We start from the raw sequence: 10851 nt of genomic DNA, 5'->3' as shown, positions 1-10851 counted from the left end.
ACATGCATCCCACCATTATGATTATTGACAGAACTTCTTATACTATTAGTCAGCCACAGTTTAAATAGTTGGCTTTATAAGAGATGTCTTGTTCTTGGTGTCCCTTCATAGTAATGAGACCCTAAGACAATCAGGTATGCAATTCTAACCACATATATGAAGAGTGCTATCCTTGGATTGTCTCCATGTATATTCCATCATTTAACAATTATATGTGTCACTATGCATAAGAAGACACAAGTAACTATTGCCACCATTTTTGTTCACATCTTTCTGTCTCCCACTCTGTCTCATTCCATTATGCCTCCTTCTAACACTCTGTATTCCTCTCATTCCTTCCTTTTGCAAATCATCCCTCTTTGTCTTCCCTACCTCTCTCTTCATTAATCCCTTTGTCTATCTCCCTCCCTTCTTCATTCCAACTTTTCTCTCTTCTATTGCCCTTTTTTGCTATCCATCATAATCTGTCTCCTCCATCCTCTCCTTCAATTGCTAACCAACATCTTTGTTTTGCTTGTTCTCTCTTTTTCAATTGTTTTCTTATTCTTTTAGGTTCTTAAAATTTTATCTCTCTCTTTCTTCCCTCCCTCCCTCCCTCCTTCCCTCCCTCCCTCCTTCCCTCCCTCCCTCTCTGTCTCTCTCTCTGTCTCTCTCTCTGTCTCTCTCTCTCTGTCTTTCTCTCTCTCTAGCACCATCTTTCTCCTTATCTCTCCCTATGTCTCCTGTCACTCTCTTTATCTCTTACACTTTCTCTCTTCTTTCTCTCCTTCTATCTTTGACTCTATACTTATGATCCTTCTTTTCTGACACACTCTATTCATGTGTATCTCCATATATACCTCCCTCTCTTTTGTGTCAATGTTTTATGTTCCTCTTCCTGTCTGTACTTTTAATGCCCTTGCTTCACACTGTCTCTCCACAGTCCTTCTGTCTTATCTCTCTCTCCCATTTTCTCACATCCTTACTCTTTCTGTCCTCCTATATCTCTCTCCCCACTTTCATTCATTCATCCCTCATCAAATCTCTTCCTCTTTCACCCTTCTCTTTTGCTTTTCTATTATCTTCATCTGTTTCCTAACTCATTCCCTTCCACCCTTCTCTCTCCTCCTCTCTCCAATTCTGACTTATTTATTATTTTCTTTTTTTCCTCTCTTTCCATCACTTCCCTGAGTGAAAAAGAAAGACAGAGATAAACAGAAATAAGACAGGAAACATACAGATTAAAAGAGAATAAGGCATCAATAGAAAGGGGAGAGAATGAAGAATACAGGGTAATAGCTAAAGGGAGATGGGAAGAGAAAAAGATAGAAAGTTAGAGATAGAAGATATTAAAAGAGTATGCAGGCATGATAGGGGAGAGGAATTTACAAAGGAAAAGATGTGACAGTGAGAAGGAGAGTCATTTGGAGGGGGCTGTATTCAGTTTAGAGAGATATAGAGGTAGAGAAAACAATGCATAATGAGACAGAACAATGTTTAAAAGAGAAAGTGAGAAAGAGAGCAAGAGTGTCCCTTTTTGTCTCTTACCCTCTATCTCACTCTTACTATGACTTTTTTCTGTAATTCTCATCTCTCTGCTTCCTCCTCTTCTCTCTTTTTTGCACAATCCCTTTTTCACCCACTCCTTCTTACTCTCTCTAATACCCTCTCTGCCTTTTCCGTTTATTCTTCCTCGCTTCCCCTTTCCCACAGTAGCCCTTTCTCTCCTCCCCTTTCCCTCCTCTTTACTCCTTTTCAGCCTGCTCTCCTCCATGTATCTTTGTTTTGGTCTCACTGTCCATGTCTTCTTCTCCTAATTTTTCTTTTTTCTTCTTCCCTTCATCTCTCCATCATTCTCCTACTCTGTTTTCATATTCTCCTTCTTCTTACCCCTAACTGCTAATTCTACCTCCTCTTGTTTCACTCTTCTTGTCTATTACTCCCTCTATCCTATCCCCTCTTGGCCTGACCATTTGACTTCTTTTATTTTTTCTATTTCTCATTGTTTCATTCTCTCCCATATTCTTTCTCTTGATCACCATTCCCTACTTCTTTCCCCATGTTTTCTTCCACTTCTCTACATGTATCACTCTATCTTTCCCTTCATTTATCTCTCCATCTTTGTACTTCTTTCTCGTTTGTATCTTTACCTTTATACTCCCACTCAGCTTACTCCCTCGCCATCTGTTTCCTTCGACCCATTCCTCTTTTTCCTCTTTCCTTCTTCTCTTTTCAGCTTTCGTTTCCTCTCTCTTACCTCTTCCCATGTCTGTCTCCCTTCTCTATTACCCCATTCTTTTCTTTCTCTTTGGCCTGCTCTCCCTCTTAGTGCCTCAATATGCGCCTCCAAGGCACAAAGAGTTATATACAGGGAGATTAAATAGAGGGATGAAGTAGATGGAGTTCAAGATAAATAGAAAAAAAGAGAATGTAAAAGTGAGCCTGAGAGACAGACAGACAGACAGACAGAGAGAGAGAGAGAGAGAGAGAGAGAGAGAGAGAGAGAGAGAGAGTTGGATAGAAAGATAGAGCAAACAAGAGATGGGGAGAGAGGGAAAATTAGAGGAAGAAGAAAGAGAGAAGAGAAGACTGAAAGGAAAGAAAGAGAGGAGAGGGGGAGGAAGAGGAGGGGGAGAGAAGGAAAGACGGGAGAAAAATGAGCAGAGAGAGAAAGAGATGGAAAGAGAGAGGTGAGAGAAATGATAAAGTGTGAATAGCAAAGTAGAGACAGAGAGGGGGAAAGATAACTATGTGGGGAGAGAGAAAGGAATAGATAGCATGAGAGAGAGAAAAAATTAGGGAGAGATAGGGTGTGAGAGGGAGGGGAAGTTAGAGGGAGGGAAAGAGGGATGAGAGAGAGAGAGAGAGAGAGAGAGAGAGAGAGAGAGAGAGAGAGAGAGAGAGAGAGAGAGAGAGAGAGAAAGAGAGAGAGAGAGGGAGGGAGGGAGGGAGAGAGAGAGTGTGTTGAGAGAGAGAGAGAGTGTGTGTTGAGGAGGTCACAAAGGACTGGAATGTGGTGAAGGTGATGTAAGAAAGATCTCAGAGTTTCAAAGTTCAGTACTGTGTCCAAGAACACAGAACTAGGATGAACTCTTGAATAGCTCTGTATTCTTTCTGTGGGCTTCCTTATCCAAGATATCAGACATTCCTGCCACGTTACACATCACTGGTCAACTTGAAGACAACATTGCTGGTTAGTATGTGCTCTAGTCTTCTTTATTCTACATGGTATTTAATATGGTTAAATATACATATAAATTTAACAATGACTATTATATAAACAGTTCTATGATAAAAAGTACCTTCAAGGTGCTGTTGAACAATCTCCATTGTCCATCTGATACAAATAAAATGTTGTTCTTATATAATGTTATGGTCTTCTGCTGAGTCCAAGAGTCCTCATCAGAGACATCCCTAGTGGTATTTAATCAATCCTTGATCTGAGACTGACTTTTTCTTTTCATTTAGTTTCTAATCCTCAAGGTTCATTCATTATGCCAACTATTTAAGAATTTATCATCCTCCCAGTATTACAAATAAGAAAAGTACCTTTACCTGAGTTTAACTTTGGAAAACTCAGTTCCTGGGGATCTACCCCATGTTCAGCCACTAAACCCAAGCACCATTGCTGATGCCAAGTAGTGCTTACTGGCAGGGATCTGATATGGATGCCTCCTCAGAGGTTCTGCCAGAGTCATACTGATACAGAGAAGGATGTTTGCAGCTAACCATCAGACTGAACATGGAGACCCCAGTGAAGGAGCTAGAGAAAGGATGAAAGGACCTGAAAGGTTCTACAAACCCAATGGAAAGAACAAAATTATCAAATAACCAAACCTACCACAGATCCCAGGGACTAATACACCAGTTTTCATGGAGAAACTCATGGCTCAGGTACATATGCAGCAGATGATAGCATTTTCTGGCATCAATGGGAAGAGAGGCCTTTAGTCTAAGGAAGGCTCATTTTCCCAATGTAGGGGAAAGCCCATGCACTGAGGTGGGAGAGGGTGATTGGATAAGGGAGCATCTTTATGGAGGCATTGGTAGGGTGAGGGGGTGGGACTAGGGGAAGCAGATAACATCTGAAATATAAATGCAGATAGTATCCAATAAAATATGGTGTTAAAAATAAGGGGAAAAAAAACTCAGCCCCTAATACACCACGTGGTTTTAGTTTGTGTTTGGACTATCACTGTCATGTGCTCAGATGTTAGTTAAATCCTTGGCCACACATGCTGATGTTATGGAACTTTTGGAGCACTATTAAGGAGGTGGGTCATAGCTAAAAAAAAAAAAAAAAAAAAAAGCAGATACCAGAGGCTGGGTCTATGAAAATAGAAAATCAAGCCTAATCTTTTCCTTTGTCCCTGATTCTTGTCCATTATGATTTAGAATCTCCCTGTCATTATTACCTTATACCATGAGCTCTCCCTCACCACATTCCTAGAATCAATAAATCTGAAAACTATAGGCTGACATTTCTGAAATAGCAATGAACTAAATAATTCACAATATCTTCTTGTTGGGGGTACTTTGGTTACATATATGGAAAACTAATACAGATTATTTAATTGATGAGTATCGATCTATACAGGTATAGATATAAAAGTAAAAAAAAAAGCTCAATAGAAAGTCAAACTTCAAATTTTTCCTTTGTACCTTTTCTCTGGGATTGCAAAATTCAGTGTGATCAATTCTGCCTTGTGGTGCCTGGTAGGGGCAGTATTTCTATCCTTTTTTCATTGCTTGTCTATTTTGCAGAACAATATCTCTCTCTATTTCTAAATCTTCGTCTCTGGTCGCCTGCCTGAGTATTTAGTATAAATTATCCATTTAAATAGTAAGGAAATGTTACCCACATTCCTGCTCCCTCATTCCAGGTCCACTTCCATTTATAGAATGTGATGATGTAGGGTTCCAAGTGGTAGGTATACTTTTACTTTTTCCTTCTGGTTTCCTTCACATGTAGTCCATTATACTTCTTATCCACCTAACTGGATACACCCCCTAGAACTTTGCTCTTTGGGGGTTTTGTCAGATATAATAGGTAGGGAATTAAAATGTTCTTTTAAAGCATATGTTGATACATATTGAGCACAATGTTGGTTTTCTGAAAGAAGAAGCAGGAATAATGCTAACTAAAGGTCATTCTGGCTACACAGAGAATATGTAGCTTCCCAATATATAAAATGAGGCACTAATTCAGAAACAAACAAAACTTCCAGCAAAAAAGAAAATGCGTTCTGCCTTTGGTCCAGAGAAAGCTCCTTCTCCCAGTGTAGGGAAATGCCAAGGCACTGAGGTGGGAAATGGTGGTTGGGAGAGGGAGCACCTTCATGGAGGCAGTAGGAGATGGAGGGTGGATCAGATTGGGGGAAAGGGGAAAACATCTGAATTGTAAATATAGAGCATATCCAATTAAAAATTAAAAATGAAGAAAACAAGTAAAACAAAAGATTGAAGTTTACTATAAAAAAAGTTGGGGATATCAAATGTAAAACCTAATGGTATATCTCAAAATCTTCAAGCAAAGTCAACTCAGAGTAAAGAGTACTAGATAACAATAAATGATAAATACCAGCACACAATCAATGAAATAGAAATCAAAAGAGAAATGCACAAAACAATCAAGTCAAGGGTTGATGATTATGTTTTGTTTTGTAGTCTTGTTTTTCCAGAAAGTATTTCTCTGTGTATCCTTGGCTCTGAAGTGCTAAGATTAAATATGTTCAATTCCCCCCTCCAAAAAAAATGGTTTCTTAGAATATATATGGATTTCAAGGCAAACTTGAGTGACTTAGGAAATACCTGTCTTATAACAATTTCTTTTTAAAAGAGGGCCAGTTCCATGGTAGACAACTTCTCTAATATATACAATATTTTAGCTTCAACCTAAAATGTCAGAAAACAAATTGAACAGAAAAATCTAACCAAAGACAATGACGGTTGTTTATATGTTCTCTACTAGGGTTGTCCTGTCCACTGGAAGTGATTTTAGGGATCACCTTTGAAAATCCCTTATCCTGTGGACCAATTCATGATACTCTTTCTAGAACCTACAGCTATCCTTGTTGTTCTCTGCAAACAAAGTTTGATTTATTTTCTTTTCTTATCGTTCATTCACTTGAACCCACATCTGCCATTTTCAGGGGTTTCAGATTAGTATGTGTAATTTGAACTTTCAGTTCAAGCTAGGTCTCAGGCATATGGTTCATCTGCTTTTTAGTAAAACATTAATTCAAATACAAATGCACACTTGTGCACGCACGCAAGTACAAACACACACACACACACACACACACACACACACATACACACACTATACTTTTTACCTGAAAAATGAAAAAAAAAGCCATGAGTCATCTTAAAATTCAAATTTAGTGTATTTTATATTTTTTAACATATTTAATTACAAGTCAAGAAAATAAATAAAAAGTATACTAAATATGTTCTTAATATTCTCCTTTCACTGAAGTTTTGCTTCCTGGTAATGATTTTCCTAGATTCTAAATTGTAAATTTTTATTTGCTTAGATGTATGGTAAGTACTCTGGTGGATAGGTGGATAGGTTGGCTTTAAGGTAATGTATACCAAATAGTTTATGTACCAAAATCTGTTAATCTTTAATTATTGTGAATTTCTCAGCAAACACTTTGACAGGGCCCTCTTATTTTTTTTTTTTATTTATTTTTCTCAGACCTCACTCATAACAGCATATCTTAATGAGAAAAGGCTACGTTTTAAAAACACAAAACAGCCATTTTGGTATTGCTAATTTAAAGGACAATGCTAAAGGCTGAAAAGGGCATCTTTATATGTCCTTGTATTTCTTTTTCAGTTTCCACATATTTGATGCCAGCATGGTGTTGCTCAACAAATCTGCCAATCACCAAATAAGAGGCTTTGCCTTGGCCAGCATCGCATGGATAATGTGCAGCACATCTATCGGCCTTCCTGAGTGGAGAATTTGGTATTTGGAAGAACCCATGGTTTCCTCCCCAAGCATGGCTTTTATAGGTATGTGGAGGGCCTATATTTGCCACCACATTGACAACACCAGTGACCAGAGAGTTTGCCATCTCCACGCCTACCGTGATGCCCTTGTTCCTTTGGATATCCGTTTAGCTCAACATCTGCTCCTGGTTGCAAACATTATTGGTCTAATTGGGACAATTTATGCTGTCTTTGCTCTACAGCAGTTATGCATGAAGAAGCTGCAGAAGGATGATGACTACAATCCCTTTGTTCTTTCAGCTGTCCTCAATGCTATTGCTAGTACCTTTATTTTTATTGCTGTTATGTGTAATTATTTCTCTGAGCCCAGCAAAGAGGGTATATGTTTCCTGTCTTCTTTTCAAATGCCAGTTTTTCCTTATGCTCAAAGAGCAGGAAATGCCATGGGAGTGGCAAGTGTTTCTGCCATACTGTTTTTACTAAGTGCTATAATTTTTATATCATACTGTCCTTCAATGGAAAATGAAATGCTTCCCCTTGTCTGAAAATAAATTTACAGCATTCATGACTTTGAAAATCCAAAATTCTTGGTGTTGGCTTTGGGGCCCGAGGCAAAGATCTAATCGGAGTTTAAGCTATTAACTTAGATTTTCTAAGAACTGCAAGCCCTGCCTTTAGATATCTATGATAGAAAATAGCAAAATGTCATTTAGCATTCTTTCCTATTTGGTTTATTGCTTCTTTGGTTGAATTGTTTGCTTTAGTTTTTGTTTCTTTGTTTTTGTTTCTGTTGTTGTTGTTGTTTTATTTTTTTTTGTTTTTTAACCTTTTAACTTACCAATTTGTATACCAGAATTTAAGCATAGTTGGTATAAATTAATTAAATGTGTTTGCTCAAGGTTAATAATTAATAAACAGTGTATTAGTCAGGGCTCTATAAAGGAATATAATTTATAGAATCAATCTCTCACACACAACTACTCTCTCTCTCTCTCTCTCTCTGCCTCTGCCTAGCTCTCTTTTTCTGTGTCTATCTATTTCTCATTTGGGTGCACACACAGTGTGTGCGCGCGCACACACACGATTTATTACCATGACACTGTAGATTATAATCCATCTAATCCAACAATGGTCGACTACACACAGAGATTTCAAAAGTCCAGTAGTTGCTCAGTCCAGAAGGTTGGATATTTCTTTTGCTGTTTAGAAGATGATTGCATCCTGAATGAGAAGGCTCTAATGTTAATAAAATAACGGACTTGTTAGCAAGGTCAGGGCAAGCAGACAAAGAATAATAGCTTCCTTCTGCCATGTTCCTAATATAGGATTCAAACAGAAGGGTTGTCCTAGATTAGATCTAGATTAAAGTAGATCATTCCCTCCTGAGAATCTAGATTAAATTTATGTCTTTTTGCAGTTTAAAAAATCATAAATGGTGTGTCTTTGTGTCTAAAAAATCTGGATTTGAATTAAATATTTCTTGAATTCAAGTAAAATTCCCTCACATGCATACTCTCAGTTTTGAGCTTTAGTTCCAGATGTGGTCAAGTTGATAATGAAGAGTAGCTATCAAAAAGTATAAGTGTAAATAAATATATTAATTTCACATATTGTTATCTGAAATCAATATTAAAATCAAAAGCAGTCCTATTCTTCATGACATGATAATAGTTTTTCTTTCTTATTTAAGCTTTTATAAAATACATTAATGTTGTAACTCTGGTTATAATATAAAGGTCAACTATTTTGGAGTTCTTGCTGTGTTTATCTCAATTCCCTTCAGCCCCTTAGATGTATTTTCCCCTAAATATTTTAAATTCCAATATCACACTTTTACATTTCAAACTGCAAATGGAGTTTTTTTTTTGTCTGACTATGGTATTTCTTTTAAAGTTTGAGAATTTTTCATTTAAAATTAAATTATTGGAAATGTTATTATCCCATAAATTATTCTTTAATTTTATTTGCTTGAAATTTGCTTAGTTCGCCTCTTAGGTTTATGAATCACAACACCAGTAGACATACCAACATACATACACACACACACACACGCACACACACACACACACACACACACACACACACACACACATTTATGTAGTGTCCCCTTCTGTCTCTGTCCCATGCCATTTTAATAATTTTGGCTTGCAGAATAAGTTCAAAAATTTCCTGACAGTTAACTAACACTTAAGAAAAAGGAATTCTTTGGTGGTACCATGTACATTTTACTGAGTGTTACTATATAGTTGCCTTAAAAAAATACTTTTTACTGATACACGGTTTGATATAATTCTTGGTAGATTCTTGAGGCAAAGGCTTAATTTCACTTAAGCCTAATGGTTTCCCCAACAAACAATTACATATTCATATGATCCCTGTTTGTGTCAATGGTATATTAGAGTTCCCTGAGGTCATATTTTGATGTATTTCTGGTTAAATTTTTATAGAGTTTGAACTGACCTGTGATGTCTATTTGCTCATTCCACAATCTCCTGTATACAAAGAAGGTGGAGTAACTGCTTCACCCTTCCCCTCTTATTATTTTTCAATAATTATTAAAATAAGTTGAATGTATTGTCTGAGTTTTTTGACTATTGAAGTAGTTCTTGATGTTTCTTGAGTGAATTTTTCTCTATATTCTATTTATTGAAATTATGATGATCTTGGGGTATATTTACAGAGAGCAGTAATTATCCTATTGTGTTTCAATTGAAGCATTTAATAAATGAACAAATATACACTAAAGAGTTTGCTCACTGGGTAAGGGTAGTGGTTTTTCTTCCTGAAGACCCAGGGTTTGATTCCTACCAAGCATATGGTAGCTCACATGTGTCTGTAACTACCATCCTGGGGAATCTGACCTGACACCATCTTTGGACCTGAATAGGCACCAGACATGTTTATAGTACACAGATGTAGATATGCATATAACATTTTTATGTACCAAATAAAACCTAAAATGAAAGAGAAAAATAAATTCATTCCTAATATAGACCATGATTATAGACTCAATAATTATTCTATGACCAGACATGATTCATATGTACATTGCTTCCTGTTGAAATTCTAGTCTTGGGTTAGCTGGTGATACATCCCTAAGGTGTATAAACAACTCAAACTTACAGCTTTAAAAGGCCTTGGTAAAAATCAGAGAAAATTTGTTCTAGGCAGTTGAGAGGGCTTGTCTCTTAAAAAAAAAAAAGAAAACAAACCAAAGCCAAAACTTCCCAGAATATCACAAGGCATATGTCTTGGAATTATGTTTCCTAAGCAAGGATGAGTAACCTACAGAGTGGTTTGAAATAAAGTGTTTTTTTTAATTCCTTACTAAATTAAGAAAAAAAATAATCATAGAAGCTGGGGCTTCTTCCAAGGGCAAACCATATTAGTGACTAAAGAGGAAAAAAAAAAACTAAGCTCTAGGTTAGACAGGGAATGAATGCAACTGATGGAAGTGTGAATGGAAAAATCTGTGGAGACTTCCCAGAGACCACAGTTTCAGGATAAGCCCCTTCAGGTTCTCTCAAGTCACTGGGCCCAATCCTGTCCTAAGTGAATTGATGCTCTTGCGGTATGCAGAAATGCAGCCCTAGGTTGGCTGCCCTGGTAAGAATTGAGCAGTCAAATAAAAGACCTCTCTCCCTGTAAAAAAAAAAACAAAAGGATTTTGGCATAGCTAGGTACAGAACAGTGTTTGAGCTAAAACACAGCAGACACAGGAGATGAAGACATGCAGATCTCGGTAAATCTGAGAACATTCTGGTCTATACAATAAAAGCAGGGGGAGACCCTATACTGATATATACAGCCACTTTTAGACAACAGTCTCAAATTCAAAATGATACATTTTTCTTAAAGGTACTATATAAGTTTTGCATAATTATAATTGGGATTAAGACAGTTTATGTAATAATT

General features: G+C 37.0%; 1 protein-coding gene across 1 annotated transcript; it reads left to right on the top strand.

The window, feature by feature from the left end:
- Positions 1 to 6827: 6827 nt before the first annotated feature.
- LOC308415005 (claudin-34-like) lies at positions 6828 to 7481 on the top strand (the record flags this gene model as incomplete). Its single annotated transcript, XM_080910140.1, has 1 exon — positions 6828 to 7481. Exon 1 carries the CDS (start codon positions 6843 to 6845, stop codon positions 7479 to 7481), a length of 639 nt encoding a protein of 212 aa, XP_080766266.1. The 5' UTR covers positions 6828 to 6842.
- Between the last annotated feature and the right edge of the window lie 3370 nt (positions 7482 to 10851).

This window comes from Micromys minutus (genome assembly GCF_963924665.1).
Source record: "Micromys minutus genome assembly, chromosome: X".
In the NCBI taxonomy this organism is placed as follows: Eukaryota; Metazoa; Chordata; class Mammalia; order Rodentia; family Muridae; genus Micromys; species Micromys minutus.
This window is presented reverse-complemented; position numbering and strand designations above follow the sequence as displayed.